Source organism: Heliangelus exortis, chromosome 3 (assembly GCF_036169615.1).
Source record: "Heliangelus exortis chromosome 3, bHelExo1.hap1, whole genome shotgun sequence".
Classification (NCBI taxonomy): domain Eukaryota; kingdom Metazoa; phylum Chordata; class Aves; order Apodiformes; family Trochilidae; genus Heliangelus; species Heliangelus exortis.
The window spans coordinates 8,181,511-8,199,392 of NC_092424.1; the positions used below are offsets into that span (position 1 = coordinate 8,181,511).

Consider the following 17,882-nt stretch of genomic DNA (forward strand, 5'->3'; position numbering starts at 1 on the left):
ACTAATCTGTGCAAAAAAATGAGCACTGATTTTATTAATAATATTGAAACCCTTGAACTGGACTGTGAAGGTTTCTACTATGAAGGTCCTGTGCTGATTTAACTTGTAATGCTTCTGACTGTGATAACTCTAACGAGCTCAATAGCTTTCAGCTGAGTAGAACCGACTTAGCAACTGTTTTACAGGCAAGGAGCTGGACTGGTCTTTGTTTTTGAACCCCGAACTGACAAGAATATGCTTAGGAATTTATTTCCAAATTTCAGCTTGGCATTTGCAGTTATTTCTTTATTCACATTTTTTAGGGACTGTGTGGAAGCAGCAGTACTGTGAACTGTGCAAGTCTGAGAGGCTTCTTCAGGTAAGGACTCATGCAGCTCTCTGGGATCCAGGGGTTTGGTTACTGCTTAAACTGTAGGTTTTGGTCATTGTCCAGGAGCAATTTTTACCATGCCTTTTGCCCTTCTGGTTGTTTCTGAAGAATTGGGAATGTATTGCTGATGTCCAGGAAGCAGTGCATTTAAAATGAAAATACAGTTGAGTGCCTGTGCAGTTTCCCTATCCACCCCCAAGTTTTTACATAATATTTGACAAGGTAAATTCTGTAGGAGAATCAGGTGTGCCTATGAATCTACAGTGAGCAAACAGTTGTGAGTATTGGTTATGTTTTCTGCAAAGATAGCAATGAGGTTGCTTTTTTAACAGCCCTTTCTTGATAGTTACCTTCCTGGAATTTCACCTTGTGGTACTAATGTGGCTGCCATGTAGTGGAGATGCTGTCATGTGGTGAGATATTGAAAATTCCCATTTTTTTCTTGTTTGGCTTTATTGCTTTATTTCTGGAGTCTCTGATTCTAGATGAAGGGCAGGTAGTCAGCTGCTCATTGTCAACTGAAAAGTAGTGTTCAGTAGATCTTTTTTTGTTTTGCTTAAGCTTGGACATCATGTAAGATGAAGAATTATGAAAATACATGATGCCATACTTAGTTGTAGCACCATCCTTCTCTAATTGGGGATTGTAATCCAATTTACAGATTCTTTATGTGAGCTTTTGTGAGCTTTTGCTCCTCTGAGCTATGACTGTACTGACTTTTGCTCCTCTGAGCTATGACTTTGGCAATCTCTCAAGTGTTATTCTTCAGAGGAAACAATTCCTAATCCAGACTGGGGCTTGGAGTTACCCAACATATTGTCTATATCGTTTGGGAAACTGGGACTTATTTTTGATGGACTGATACTCTAAAAATCTTTGACTTGACTCTAGAGCTGAGCTAAAATGTTAAAGAGGTTATTTTTTGTAATAAATTCCTAGTTATCCTGCCAAGTGAAAATTTGCTGGTCCTTGCACAGACTTTCTTTTGTTTCTTGTAAAGATCTATGGGTCCTGTGAAAACTCAAATTATTGTCAGGCCTAATCTTAGCACTTCCTTCCTCAGGTCTTGGCTTTCTTAGAACATCTGCTTTATTCTGAAGTGGACTTTTGTGTACACAAACAAGCACACGTTATGAAGTGGGGAAAAGATCAAGAGGGATCACTTGAGCAGTATCTTTATATTAATGCATCTCACTTCCAGATAGGAGCTTCTGGTCCTCTCACTAATTTATTTTCTATTTATATAATTCCTTTTCAATTCCTGTACACATTCCAGCAGCCATAATGATAGCAAATTTCTCTTCCACATAATTCACCTAATCAAATGCAAAACAGGCTAACAAAACTTGGAACTGCAAAAAAGCACCATTATAGAGTATGGAAATAAAAACTTGTGAGAACTGACTTTCAGTCTCTTTCTAATAAAAATGGTAATGGAAGAAGTTCCATCTTGTTTGAACTTCTAGTCCTGGCATTTATTATTAATGTGATATGTCTGGCCACAATGTGCCAAATGCAGCAACGTGCATTCCTGACAAAGTGCTGAAGATTTTATAATTTCTTTCCTTATTATATTTTATTTATAGATTATTCTAATAAATTTTTTACCCTAGGTTTACAGAAAAACCAGACCATTTGCAAATATTTGCCAGTAAAGCAGATGTTTTAGTGGTTGTTCTGATCCTTTCATTTGACTACTTAGAGGTAAATAAGCCAGTATCTTCTAGTATATTGGTATAATATATCCCTATTAAAATTTTAAGTCTCTACTTCATCTTTTGTTGTATAGCAGAAATGCCTGTTGTAAAAATAGAAAAGTAATTGCCTTTTGTAGCTTCTTTCTTACTTGGTTTACCCCATCAGATATTTAATTAAAGAGCTTTTGAGAAACTGGGTGAAGTATTGGGGCTCGAAGCACTTTGGAACTTAGACCTAAGGGTGTAGCAAATACCTACAAGTGTTTGCTGAAGTTTGCCAAAGCTACATCAGCAGGGCTGGAGTTGTTGCTGTCAGTTCCTTAGGAAAAATGGAACTGCTTCTGTTCTGTCACTGTGGGGTCTCATCTTGCCGTGTTTAGTTCTGTGCTTCTATTTCTGCTGTCAGAGTCCCAGTACAGCAATTCATCAAGTAAAGGATTTGAAGAAACCTTTGTCCTTCTAAAGTGTGCCAGGAGACCAGGCAGGCAAGGGCTAGGAATTTTAATGCTGCAACTTTTCTCTCTGGACTCATTATTTTTTCTACTCTCCCATTTATGCTAGCCTGCCATACCCTTGCCCTCATGGTGCAGCTTGGGATTCAGCTTATTTTCTTGGATTGCTGTCTCCCTAAAGTGTAATATATTTGTTGCCCTATAACATACAGGCTTTCATTTAGCCTGTGCAAGTGACTTTCATGAAGTCATCACAAAGATGGATGCATGTCAAATTCTCCCTGTACAATATATATATACAAAACATTGTGGAGACATGAATTCTGATGAGACATTGTAACAGTAAAAAATGTGTGATGGGGAGAAAAATTTTGGCCTTCATTTGTTAAAACTGATTCTGACCTAAGTAGAGACCAGTGATGGAATTCAGGCTTTTATTCTTTTTGCACCATGTCCTTGCAGGCACTGAGATCTAGATCAAAAAAGGTCAGGTAGCTGCATGCACAGTTTTGGAGGTTCTACAGCATGGCTGAATAAATTCACTTTATTCATTTAAAACAAACTTTTTCTCCAAGTCAGGTGACTGAGAAAATGATTTTAAAAAATATGATTCTCCTGCCAGTTTGGAGACTTAAAAAAAAAATAACTGTGTGTGCAACCAAAACAGCATTCCAAGTTGTGGCTACCATAACACTGTAAAATATGCTCCTTAGCATTGTTTTTAAGTTGGCCTGCAGCCATACCCATCTTGTGTTTGTAGCTCAAATGACATTTTTGTAAAACTGAAGGAGTTCAGGAGTGTACTCCTGGACTGAAAATCACTAGGTGTAGACTTTGCTGCTTTCCTTGTCTGTATAGTATTTACTCTGCTGCTAATATAAGCACTGTCCTTTCTAAAGGGGCCATCCCTAAAGTTTTGAGTGTTTTCAACTCTAAATACTGTACCAAGATGAATGGAAATGAATGTCCTATTTTTCTGGTGTTCCCTTGACTTATCCCATTGATTTAAATGGTACTTTTGGTTAGAAATGAATTTTTATGGCCAGTTCTGTAACTTTTAAGAGGTTTTCCTTTTTTCTTTTCCAAGAATCCTGCAGAGGTTCTTGGACTATACTGTTATGATAGTTCTATGTGAGGTGAGATTCTTGAGGTATTTGTAAGTCCTTAAAATGAGTTAATTTAGCTGGTTCTGCTACAGGGGACATGACCCTGACCCTTTTGGTAACTCATAACCCCCTTGGAGATGTGTTAGCATTCTGTTGGCAGGCTGAACATAGTCTTTGGGAATATTATATTTCACCAGCAGTAAAATCTGTCTGAGGACTTAGTGCCATGCTGGTTTGATACCTGGCTATAGCCATAAAAAAATCACAATAGCACTGTTCAAGCTTCTGCCATGCCCCTGTTTTCCCTACTGATAGAGTCAGCAAGACATCTTTGTAGCCTGAGACCCTCCTTAATGTGAAGACTCAGGATGGATCTGACCTGAGGGATGCAGAGGCTGATGGGATTTAAGTGTAGTGTGTCTGAAACTGAAGACAGAGATGCAGAAGACCTGTGCTCTGATGGCTGTGAGGTCTGCTGATCCTCACAGTCACTCAGTGCCAGTGCTGCTCAGACTTTGCAGAGCCTTTAGCTGGAGCCCCCAGGAGGTCTGTGTTGTCAGCTCTGCCTTCCATATGGATATGTAGTGAAGACTGGAAGCTGGAGTTATCCTCATAGAAACAAACATTGGCAGACCAGAAAGAGTAAGGAAAACATGAAATATTGAAACAGGATTATTTTATTTTGGTGCAGTACAAAGAAATAGGAATTACTTTGCTTTGAATGAATGTACTGAAACTAAAAAATTAAGCGTATGACATACATTTGTGTAATAACAGGAATCCTTGGATATCAAAGCAGTGAAAACTGATAGCTACAATGCTGCAGCATTAAATAAATAGCTGTAAACTAAAGTATTACTGATTTAGTGTTATACCATTGGTAACTTTTTTTTCCAGCAATATAATTGTTTACCACTGACAATGCTGTCATAGCCATCAGTTTTTCAGCCAGTGATTTTCTTATGTTTAATATGCACTGGTACCAAGTCACCTCTCCAAAACCTCAGCAAAACCAAAGTCAGCCTTTTTCCTTTTTATTTCCAAAAGTATGAATCTGCTTGATTCTGTTAATTACATTAAACATTGGTTACATGTAGTAATACTGTAAACAGTGGGCCCAGTTCACAATCAAATAACATGAACTCATTCCATTTAGTCAGAAGAAAGCATTAATAAAAAACCAAAAATTAAAAAGATTGCTACATTGTCATCCTGCAGCACCAAACACAACAGCTGCTCAGTTTTGAAATCTTTCAATAAGAGCATTATTTTCCAACTTGAATAAGGACCATGTTTTCCTAGCAAATCCAGGTAAGCTACATTTTCAAAGGTATCAAAACGTATTGACATAGTGGTTTGCAGCAGACTCAATAGCCCCAGTTACAGACTCAGTGATTTTATTTAAAAAAAAAATAAATTAATTACATGGTTTTGCTGTGAACCATGCCCATTGTCTAAAGGAAGCACATTTCTTGCCAGATTAGTAGTCTTTACATGGGAACATGTTTTTATAGTGGATTTGAAAAGCCACTGTGTAAGTTATTAAAGTCATGTGTCTTCCTGCTTGTACTTCATAGCAATACAAATTATGGATAAACATGCAGTAAAATGTAGCATCGTTTAGAAAATAATGTGTAGAAAATCCAAAACATTCAGTATCTTATATTAAAGCATTTACACTGCATAGGCATTCATATAAGGATATAGTATAATAAAACTCATCAAATATACAAGCATGCAGCTGTTGCCTTATAGTCACAGTTCTAGAAATGACCACACATTGATTTCCTCATATATAAATTGGATTATCCAAAATAGATTTTGCAGCCACTCTCATTTCCAGTGGCAAACTATGTTCTGGTGTGCATTGCAGATACTGACCTATATAACAGGCCTAAGCTATGCCACTGTATTGTACACATCTGTGATAAATACTGTGTTTTGAAATAGGTAGGATAATGAGAAGTTATCCATAATTCTCATAGTAGAACTTGGAGACTACGCAATGCTTGAATTGAACAAAAAATATAAGCATATTTATTGTATTCTCCTTAGAGAGTTACACTGCAACCTTGCCACATATCTAGCTACTGCATAAGCTGGCCATGCAGTTTTCAAAATAAGTTTAGACAGATTTTTCTATTTGATATTTTATTCCATTAGAAGAGGTATAGTAGTGACCTTATATAGTACATATCCTTTTTGCTCTGCAAACTTTACAAAGGACTCCTGCTACTTTTAGAATGCCTAGGGAAATACAATGCAGTGCCAAAGACACACCCAGAGGTCTAAAATATGTTTGCAGAGAGGTCTTCCTTCTTCATTTACTGTTTAGAAGATGGTGGTGGTATATCTGACGGTGAGCTTGGACCATCTTAATTGTCACAAGATGAAACTCCCCAGATCAGAATCAGACCTCCTGTGTGGCCAAATGCCACCTGGAGGGTAAAGTTGAGGTCAGGTGGCTTGAAGTTGTCTGTGATTATGACTTGCTTGTTGTTACCTAGCTTGGCAGGTTAACCTGGTGTGTGACACCAGGACTACAGTGAACAAAATACCTGGAGGCAAGGCTCATGTTAGTTGTGTGAGGTTTGCAACATCGGGCTCTAAGTCCTCAGGTCCAAAACCATAGAGGTTTTGGACATGCCAAGGCAAAATCAGGTTGAGGAGTGTGCCTCAAAACCCTTTCCCCATCCAGGTATTTTTCATGTACTGCCTGTATTCTGCTCTTGCCCTGACTCCCCTTGTCTTCATGTAGAGTAATTTGTGTGTCTTTAAACAACGTGTGCATGTACTTCCTTTTTCTGAGCACCTCAGGTAAAGCTAGTGGAAGTAACCTTGTAGATGTTACAGCACCAACGATGCAAGTTGCAGCGATTCATCCCTCTGTATAAATCAGCAAGGGACTCAGAAACAGCATGTAGAAAATAGCTTGAAAAGGAAAAAGGCAAGAGGCATAGGGGGAGACAACAGAAACATTTGCCTATGAAAAAGGGGAGTAAGAAAAGGGAAGAGAGAGAATTGGGGCAGTGATTGCTGTTCTCTCTGTTTAAAAAAAAACAAAAAAAACCCCTACAATTACCCCTTTGGAAAGTTTAGTTCAGAGAGAAACGTTGCCCTTTGTTTAAAAAGTGAGCTTTGGCACAAATGTGGGAATGAAAAGGTGAGTAGATGGCTTTGGTATGTGCTATCAGAATCTCTTACATTAATGTACTGTGCTGTGGCCAGGAGTTTACTTTTGTAGTTCATTATTCTGATTATCTTTATATGTGCATATTCCTATTTTCTGGTAAGGGACATGAGGCCCTTTCCAGAAAGAGCTGTACTGCTTCCTGTCAGTCTTATTTAACAGTAGGACAGTGGTGGAACAAGTCATTGTACCAGAGATATCCCAAGCTCCTCTGGCACAGATAGTACTTTTTTTCTCTCCAAGGATGTGTATGTGTGGGGAGGCCTCAGCTCTGCAACTGGAATCTGATACAAGGACATTTGGAATCAGATATAAGGGCATCTGAGTGCTTTTGCTGTATCAGCTGGTGCTTGGAAAATGGGCTTGAAGTTTATTTCAGTTGGCTTGCTTGCTGCCACAGATGCTGCTTTTCTGCCTTCTCCAGGTTTGTTCACTAAGACCTCTGACAACACAAATGTTGTGAGAAGTGACTTTTTTAATGGGTATTTGCCAGTGGGGTCTGTATAAATATACACAGAACCCCATTTTTTTGCCTACCTGTTAAGCAGTATACACCCACAGATCAACATCTATGAATATGAACCTCATGTACAACATATTAAGGCTGGTGGTTCACAGATTCTTCACTGCATCTGTAATATTAAGAGCAGAAGTTTAGATGTGGGGATTATCCACAAATATAACAGCATTTTGGCTTATAAATTTCAACGTCATTAATCTGAGGTACTACCTAAGCTTCTCATTCTCCTTCCAGTTCTCATTTATTTCATTAAGTGATGGCAAAAATGAGAATGCCTTCTGGTTTTGATCCTGCTTTTTCATGTATTTTAATTGTACTAGGATCTTTGGGTTCCTTACTGAACTGACATTCAGGAAAATTCTTATAATCTATTTTTGAAATCTATTTGAAGAATCTGGAAACTGTTAAAAGCAGATGTCACAACTGTTTTGAAAATAGTGAGAAGGTGGCAAACAGGCTCTCCTGAGAAGCCTGATAGTTTACCACTAAGCTTTGAGCCCCAAGTTCCCACAGGTATGCACCACCTTTTGAGAATTAATAGGAGTTGGATGTGTAAGATCTTGGTTTGTTGGGTTTTTTTTTTTTGTTTTTTAGAAGCCTTATCAGCTCTATTTCTACAAGCATCCTGAGCTATTCCTTAAAAAAAGGAGACTGTTAATTTTCCATTTTTACCTGTCTCTTCCATCCCTCTTTCAAAATGAAGAAATTAATTCAGTTCCTGAAGAAAAGGGGTGTTTGACCACTCATCTTTTTATGCCAGAATTAGCTGCACATTTCAGTTCTTACAAATCTGGTTGTATGTTAAACGATGGTTAACATTAGAATAAAATGAAGCCTCCAGAGAGGTATTTTGAATCACCAGAGGAACCTCTACCTTGCTTAAACTTTGCCAAACATTCTTCCTGCCCCTACCCTGCAATTTCTTCTTCTTTCAGATTTTGCATATGTGTCTCTCCAGGTGAAGAATTACGTGTGACACCTGGAATTATAGGTTTCATCTTTATTATGCTTTCTCTAGTCTCAAATTAGGTGAGGGATCTCTCAAAGGGCAAAAACATATTGAGCAGTTTTCATAAGAAGCAGGTAACTGAAAATGTTTGGGATTTTTTGGTGCTTAGGCAATGACAAGTGAAAAACCTGGCCTGGGTTGCTGAAGAAGCAAGGGGCAAGGAGAGGACAAGTGAGATCAGGAGAACTGCCCTCTGACCTTTAGAAAGAAAGAGCTGTTACTTGCAGAAGCATCCTGCTTTTCTGTCAAGTTTCATGAAAATCATTAATACAGTTACAGTGCCATCTGAAAACAAATAAGGAATATGGAGTGATTGAATACTGAGCTAATCCACTTGGAAACATTTGTTGCCAAGTCAGTTAATAAAATGTTCCACACACTTCCCTTTGAGGAGCTTATAATTTCCTGTGTTAAATGCTGTCTTGCTTAGACAATGCTACATACAATGGTGCATGCCTTTAATCTCTAACATAAAGATGACTTCCCATTAAAATCCCTGTTAAGTCCCTCAAAATTGCATTTTAAAATAATTTTAGCTGCTAAGTCATTTAAGAACTTTATATAGTTTGGCAGGCTTTTTTTATTTTTTCATACGAGTGTGATTGATTTGTCAGATTTGATGGCATGATATTTGTGCTTTGTTTCCATCAGTTTCTTTGGAGTTCAAAATGGTATCTGCCTGACTTGCCTGTATTTGCACATTGGGTGAACATACACAAATGTTGCATGTGATGGGAAATTTGGAATTGTGCTGTGTTGTCAGTCCTTACATATCTAGCACTAGGAACTTCTGAAGTACAAGGAAGAGCCCTATTTCAAATATTGCTTCACTTCTTGGTACCCACTACACAGAAATTGATGGGCTTTTATTTATGATGATTTCTTTCTGTGAAGCATAACTGTGATTGTTAAAGGTTCCCTCCTTGTTCTGAAAACAACCGTGGGAGTTGACTCATAGGGAAGAGCAAAGTGGATGCATAAGAAACAGAGGATTTTGCAGGGAAATGAGAGCATAGCCCAGAGTTTTTAGGCCAGCACCCAATTCATTAACTCAGTCTGACTCAAGCTGGTTTGCCTCTGTAGCTACTGCAGCCCTTACTTTCTACCCTTATCACATTTTAGGGTGTTGCAGGAGGGACAAATATTACAGTGAGGTGCAATGCCTATTATGAGTTCATGCAAGGCCATCATGATACGTACTGTTTGTATTACTCATTTTTGGGGCGAAGCAACATAAAGGAGCACAAAATAGTCCCCTTAAAAGGATACGGTTGTGGCCATTTTATTATTCTCCATTCTATTCTATAGCTTGAATCAGCCATCAACTTGGCTTCTTAAAGGGAAAACAATCATGTTCATTTTAAAGGATTAAAAAAATTTATTGGGTCTTACTGTAAAATTGCAGTGTAAACTTTATGGTGAACAAAATAGAGCTGACTCCATTGACTGTCACAGAATAATTTGTAGCCAGAATTGAACTGCACTCTTTAAACCCAATTTTCACAAGTTTTTCAGAAATAGGCCACCATAGCTTGAATTTTGTTTGATGTGTATTTTGAATTTAGGAAAAATATAACCTTGGTGTGTTAATGCAGTTGTAGCATATGGATTTGGAATAGAAATGTGTTTACATTAAAACCCAATTTAAATTGCTGTGTGGCTGGATTCTACATTCAGCTCCTCTATGAATTCCTGATCTAAATATAATTCAAACACAGTTCTCACAGACTTTTTTCTTCAAAGCCCATGCAGGGGGCTAATCCAAACAGGAGGTGCAACAGAAAGCTCCACTCTTATACGACTGGAGTTTTTTCTACTGAATTCAGCATCCACAGTGTGTAAACCACAAGAATTCTTCTTTTGTTGTCTAAACCATTTTGAACAAGGTCTCTTTTACATGCTAGTCTGGCAAGCTTCTAAGGCATCCGTGCAAAGTGATGATGCAAGAGCAACCTGATTCAACACTGAGAAATTCATAAATACCATCCAGCAGTCATTAAAGTGAAAAACTGCAGCTAAGGAAAGCATTTACTCTACAGTATCAGTTGAGCTACTACAGTCTGCAGTGGAAAATGTTTACTGATGCATTCAACTCAGGAGGTATCGTTTAGAACTTGAAATATACCAAGGATTCATTCTGGTTTGTACACAGATCGAATTGGATTAACAGTGATTAAATAAAAACATTAATATATACATATAGAAAGGAGTAGAGGAAAAACACAGTGCCAGAAATTACCATCTGGAAATATACTGTACATGGAGTCTGTATTTTTGTAGTAAAACAAAGGGTTGATTTTAAGTCTAGAATGGTTTTAAGATAACAGCACTCCCTACAAGATCATTCTCAGGAGCCAAGTGCATGATACTCAGGATGGGAATTTTTATAAAAGACTTCATTTTGAAGAACTGGAATAGCCAGCTGAAGTCCTTACCAGCTTAATGAGAAAGTCAGTGCTATTTTCAGGAAGTACACACTAAAGTCACAAAAAATTTCTATAAATATTTTGTCTGGATTTCTCCTTAGATTGGGTTAAATGGCAGGTAACATTCACAAGAGATTAGTTGCTCAGTTTTTATGAATGCAAAACTCAACAACAGAATTTAGGTAGCTATTAGAACAGCGAATAATGGGTAGGTCTAAAAAGTAGCATTCTGAGACTTTTTTCTTCATCTCTTTTCTCTGAACCACCTGCAGAGCCTGCATTTACTGGAAGGAACACTTGGAACACCTCTATTGTGTAAAAATTATTACAGCACTGCCCCAAATTCAGTTCAACGATGCATTCTTAAAATTTTTTTTATTTTATTTATTTCTTTTAGAAAAAGGTGAGCAAAAAAATTTGACAAAACCAAATCTGTTCTTGTCAGGGTACAGCTATGGCCATTGTGCTGTATCATGTTTTTCTGGTTGCTAAGAAGGAGAGAATAATCTGTGTCAGGCAGAAAAACAGTATCTGGCCCAAAGCAATCTGAGAGTTAATATGGAAGATTTGTAAAGGAGCCACTGTGTGATTCTTTGGACTTCACCCAGTTCATAAAGGAATTTCTATGGTTATACTCTTGAGATCAGCCAGGTGTTGGGGGATTTTAGATTGTATTTTTACACCTTGGCAAGACAGATAATTCAGCTATATTGTGGATTATTTGATAATGAAGACAGAACTAATTTGAGAAATTCAGTTGTAGAACTGGGTTTGAATAAAAATGTTCAGCTTTAGACATGCTTGTGGGTGAGACCAAGATCTCACAGTCAGTTTTTGTCTTTTTGTGACTCTAGTTTTAGGTACTCACCTGTAAACATCATAATATGCAACCTTTGAAAGTCTGCCTCAGTACAAGATACAAGATCTTTAGCAGGATTTTCACGTGAGAAACAGTTAAACAAAAACTTGTATGAATAAGGCACTAGTAAATGTTTGCAGCAAACAACAATTACAGTCTATATTCTTTAAGAATAAAGCCGTTCTGTTTAGGAAATTGCCTTTAATATGACAGAGTTACCCATGCCAGTTAGAGGGGGTTAGAGAAAGTGCATCTTTTGGATTATGCCTGTGAGAAACTACTGAATGCAAATCCCTGCTAAATCTGGAAATAGCTTGTGCAATGGAGATACTCAGGAGAGCTAAAGCAAGAGGAAATTGGTCTAGATTCTGATCCCTGCTAAACCCATGTGAAATTGCTGTAATGGATTTGTTCCAGATTTATTTTCATTGGTAGAAGGCTCTGAAGCCAGAATCAGGGCTGCTGTGGAAAATATAGTTAAAGTAGATTTTTCTAGATAAAGAGAGCTAACCCAAAGCAAATAATTGGCTAGAATCTCCTAAAAAAGCTTCAGAAAAGAATCTGATATTTTTAATTTCCTACTTGCTGAAGTCCAAGGATGCACTTTGTCTTTTGGCTAATGTAACAGACCAAAGCCTGCTGTACCACTTTGGAGATGCTGCCATTCTAAACAGTTATTAAAATATCAGTCCCTACTTTATAACAAATGAAACTTGAGTCTGCCAGTCCATTTGTAGCATGGCTGACCTCTATTTCACATTAAAACTTGTTAAAAAAACCCCAAACTCTTCCATTTATTAAAACAGAACATACTGCCACTTTTAAAATGTACTTTTACATATCAGCACTTTGAGGGGCAGGGGGAGAGTCACTAAAGCACCAGAATTTATTCATCAGAACAGTAACAATTCATTTGTAAACTAATGGATCTGGTTAATATTCTGGATTGTATTTCCAAGGATCTGTCCAGTAAAAATACTGTGTCTGAATCATGCATTTGCAACACTAAATAGAAGGTCAATGATTAACCCTGCAGTCTGATTTCATCCCTAAATCTAACTTTTGGAACAGACAGCTTAGCTTTATCTGACAAATTTATGTTGCATTCAGATCCTCCAGTATTTGTTCAATATGTAATTTAAAAACTTGAAACATTTCTGGTATCCATAATGCAAGAGGGCAAAAATTACATTGATCCATTCCTGTATTTTATTGAAATCGGGTGCTAAAATTAACAGCTCTGGACAGTGGGGTTTTTTTGTTTTTTTTGTTTTTTTTGTTTGTTTACTTGGGGTTTTTTGCATCTTCTGTAAGGACTCTGTATTAAGTTTATCTTGAGCTTTAAGGTCACCCATCCATGGGGACCTCAGAAGCTATATAAATATTTCAACCACATTGGTTGAAATATTGGTGGTAGATTTTTTTTTCCTCTTTGTTTTGGGTTGTTTTTTGCTTTGATTCATAAGACTAAATTCTTTAGTGGTATAAATTAGTTGAAAATTTCACCAAAAATTATTCTGGATTGATTTTTATTTATTTATTTTTTTTTTTCTTTCTTAAATGAACATAAAAGTCTCAACAAATAAATTAAGTGCTGGGGATCTCTCTCCCATCCTTGCTGTAAGTATTCTTAAATTATATGCAGTAGGAAAAAATAAAGGAATTTCTCTTCACAAAGATCTTTCCTTTGTAGCAACTCAGGAAACTTCTTTTTAGATATTTGTTTCTTATATGAAAGTCAGAATTTCTTTTCCTGTCAGTGTGGGAGGAGGCTAGTAAATGTCATGTGTTTATCAGAATATTATAATACTGTTGAGCATTAGAGTTGTGCAGGGCTTTGTCTGTCAAAGTTGACATCTTTACATTTTTTAAAAAAAATGTCATTATTTTCAGTAAGATTATGTACATCTTGGCAATTGCAAAAGAAACAAACATTCTTTGTCAAAAGTGTGCCTTTTGGAGTCATAACTACTTTTATGGTGTGTTTCTAGCTGGCAATTTGGAGCTGTGCATACCTTACCTTATAAGAATTTCCAAAGCTGTGCTTACTCTAAAATAAATTGGAACTTTTTTTGACCTTGTAAATGAAACCTGTGGTTTTGAAAGTCAAGGTGGGTTTTTAACTTTTTCTTAAGATTAAAATAGTACACTGGGACATGGCCGGTTTTCCTTCTCTTTTTCCCCACTGCTTTGAAAGTGTGCCTTCAGTAACATGCAGCCAGGTGAGAAAATTCTGTATTTGCAAAAGTTTTGAGAATATTTAACAAAATGCAGACCATAGTTTGCTTTCATGGACGTATTTCTTCAACATGAGAAGAGGGATACTAATAATATATTTCTATTATGAAACTAAAATATTACAGCTCTCACTGGAGATAGATCTGTTGTCAAATATTTCTATGTAATTTTTTTAAGAGCAAGTTCACACTTTTACAGAATGGTTGCTTCTTGGTGCAACTGAGTTTTGTTTGTAGAGGCACACTAGTAACACCAGCTCAAACTGTGGCCTAACCAAAGGCATCACGTTTCTCTTTGTGCTGATGTAGTCACCTATATGGATGACATTTTAACAAAAAAAATGTAATTTCACAATTATTTTTTTTAAAGTAAAAGTTAAGAAAAAGCTTCCACACATAACATCAAATGAAACGACTACGTAATAATTTAACTACAATTACAGCATGACTTTGCATAACTCTTGACCTTCCTAAAAAAGCAGTATTTGATTTTTATATATGTATTGGTTTGATAATAGTTCATCATGCAACTGCAGATTTGCACTTGATAAATATTTAAATTGGGGAAGAAATTTTCTTGAGAGTAAAGAAAAAAAAAAAAAAAAAAAAAAGTCTTAGGTCTTTGCTAATTAAACCAGAGATATTAATTGTTAGATGAAACACAGTATAATTGGAAATAACTTTTATGTGGAAAGGAAACCACATTGCTTTGATAAAAAAATACATTTATCTGAGAGGCTTTAGGGATTACGATGAATTCGTTGAGGCCAGTCCCTCAAAACCTTCTTGTACTTTTAGGAGATGAATGAATTACCAGTCATACAACTCTAATGTATTTTAAGGCTAGTTAGAAAACATGAAAGTGATACCCAAGCTAAATGCTCAGTACTAGGAAGTATTTGCATGACTGGGTATTATGTAAAGGGAATTATTTAAATGGGGGAAAGTTTGCTTATTCCTTTATATAAGTTTGCTTTATTCCTTCTAATACAGTAAACCTACAATCTACTTTTATGTCAATAATAACTGATCTTGGTATGCCATATCATAGCCTGAATCTTGGTTTTACCTCAAGGTTCTTTCTAGCCAGGATGGCACTTAAGGAAAGTCCTAAAACTGGAACAGAAATATTGACACATGCAGTTAAATTCAAACACAGAAGTTTAAAATTGACATGGAAGCAGAAATGACATTCAGTGTCAGAAGTAACAAATTTGAAAGTCTTAAATAACTCAGTATAGACAATATAGTTAGACAGTTTTTATATAAGTGTGCTTTTTCCTAAAAACATCCCCCCCAAACCAAACTTTTTTTTTTTTTTGCTTTTTTTGTTTTTTTTTTCCTCTTTGTTTTTTAAGTCTTTTTTCTGTAAATAAGAAAGAGGGCTACACCCCACAGTAACTCTTCATTGCCATACTAAGCAGTAAAATTGTCTTTCTAATTCGCATTGCCCATGGCAGTTTTATTTGATGTTGCTTTATTAAGTTTGTGGTTAAAGCAGTTTGGGATTTTTGTTGGTTGTAAACTTTTGGCATAAGGTGAATACCAGTCCCTTTCAAAAACAGCCTTGAGTTGCTTAATGATGCTTGTGCTGTTCCCCACGTCTGCTTGGTTGATAACAAGGCCAGCTCCAGCATTCTGCGTAAAAGCATTTCCTACCCAATCAAAATTACCTACAAGTAAAGGCAGGAATAGACAATGAGTTTCTAACATTAAAAAAAATACAACAGACAAACACCAAATGATCTCCCTAAAGGCAATTTGACATGATACAATATCATTTTCCCCACTGCTTACCTGGGCAGAGATGGAAATAAGTTTTCTGTATGATTGGGAAGGACAAAACTCCATTATGAACCAGTGTGTAGTGCAGATCATTTCTGGAAGTTTACCAGCTCTAGTCCTTCATAAGTGAAAGCAGGTTCTTCTACTTATTCAAAACTAACTCACATTTTTTGCATATATTGTATTACTACTCCATTTACTTTCCTTATCATCCTTTTCAGTGACAAGAATGAGAGTATTTTTTTGCCTTATAAACAATTTAAAGTAGATGGAATGGAGAGTGGCTGCTACATAACACTGAGCCAAACCAATAGATCTTTTACAGTTTACTCATTGATAAATACTGTTTCAGGAAAGAAAAATAGGTCTTACTCCTTTATGTCACATATTACCACCTTTGTTGAAATCTAAGGTAATGAATGAGCATTTCAAATCCAAGGGAATAAACCACAGAGATGATAATTTGATTAATGGAAAACAGATAAGCCAAGTGTTTTAGTTATTTCTTTTTTATTACACTAGATCTAGAACTGCTTAAGTTGTACATTTATAACACATGAAGTATTTTGGAGAAAAAAATGCTGTTGCTAGAGGTCATCTTTTAAACAAGTATCTGAACATACATAAAACATGAAAGTATCTGAGCAACTTTCAGCATCACTTCAGCTGCTTCAGGAAATGTTAAGAATTCTGAAGTTGTCAAGTATGGTAAATTGAAGCTCCATCTAAAGGGACATTTCTATTTCTTCCTATGCTTTCAAGTAAAAGATATATCAGATCCTTAACATACATTTGTATTCCATTCACACAGCTTTGATAATTTGTTTCTTTTATTTATATATATCTAAGGATGTAAAGACAATGGCAAAGAAAAAGCAGCTTGGCTAAGAATCCATTCAGTGCAGACAATCTACCAGTTACTGAAATTTGATTTGGCTGTAGGGAAGAATTTTTAGTGGAATAAAAAAGAGAACTGGGGAGGGCTAATAAAATATTTTGGAGACATAAGAGGAATAAGCTGCAGTATTTAAAATGAAAAATAAGATTTGGATAGCTTAAGGAAGGTGTATCTGTTTAAAGCTTATCAAGGTGCAGTTTTCAGAATAGCTCTGGGTTGCATCTCTACATTACTTGGAATTCTCCATTCTCTTATGAGCATGGAAGTGCTTCTGGGTTGCAGCCTTTGTCCCCCCTCACTGCCTCTGGAATCACTGGCTTTAAGCTGTGGCATATTGTAATTCGTGATTTCTGTCTTGACTTTTTAAAATCTCATGAGTTACTGTTTAATTCAGTAGCAGTTTTCTCATCCTGCAGCTCACGCACAGGTCTAGTTGTCAGATTTTTTTAAAAAGTGGTTTTTATCCTGCATTCAATGAGCATTTGACTGGTAATGAACTTTTGCAAGGTGCCATGCAAAAAACCAATTAGATATGTATCTAATGTTAGGAGAGTGTCTGAAGTGTCATTAAAGTACAATGAACAAGACTTCAGAAGATGAGGAGGAAAAGCGTTTCTATGGTATTTAAAAGGACTGAGCATGGCTTTAATATAATATGGGGAGTGGAGAACAGTTCATCTTCACTGCATTGCAGAAACAAGAAAATTTGTTAATAATCCAGTTAACTCCTGCTTCATAAAGTGTGTTGTATTTTCAGTCTGGTTTTAGATACTGAAAGCAGAACGTTGTTTTAGAAACTGATTTTTAGGGAAAAGTAGAGGCTTTATGTAAGAAGAGTCTCAAAGCTCAGTCCTTATCCCAGTTCCCAAAGAAATGACAATTATTTTAACTTAACAAGCACAGCAGCTGCAGAGTCCTCATTTGCAAATTTCAGGCTTTTGGCTACAAACTAGAATTTCTTGAGATGTAGTTACTTACCAATGTATGCAGCTCCATCAGTCACCATATATTTGTTACGATTTAATTTGGGAAGGGAGGTGTTCTTCTGTTCTTTAAGAAAGCATGCACTCTCTTCCTCAAGGTCAAAGAATTTCTGCATAAAATAGAATGGAGTGCAGGTTAACTAGAACCATTCTCTAATGGACAGAACACAATGGTCTGTTCTCAGCTCTTATATTCAATAAAGTTAGTGTACAGAACAGCTTGAGTCTTTATAGCCAAACATTAATTTTAATAAAACACTGCACATTTTATTCCTTACTAAATTCTTATAGTTTGTGATACTCACTATGCCCTGGCATTCTGAACTATGTGAATTATATCTCTACCTCAT

At 36.4% G+C, this 17,882-nt stretch overlaps 1 protein-coding gene across 1 annotated transcript in view; it reads right to left on the bottom strand.

The window, feature by feature from the left end:
* Positions 1-13,504: 13,504 nt before the first annotated feature.
* Positions 13,505-17,882, bottom strand: part of PLD5 (phospholipase D family member 5) — a 57,629-nt gene continuing 53,251 nt past the window's right edge. The window contains exons 7-8 of the mRNA XM_071739093.1: positions 17,528-17,642; positions 13,505-15,539 (exon numbers count right to left, since the gene is read on the bottom strand). Coding sequence (XP_071595194.1) covers positions 15,304-15,539; positions 17,528-17,642 — 351 coding nt within the window. The 3' untranslated portion in view covers positions 13,505-15,303. The remainder of the gene's footprint in view (positions 15,540-17,527; positions 17,643-17,882) is intronic.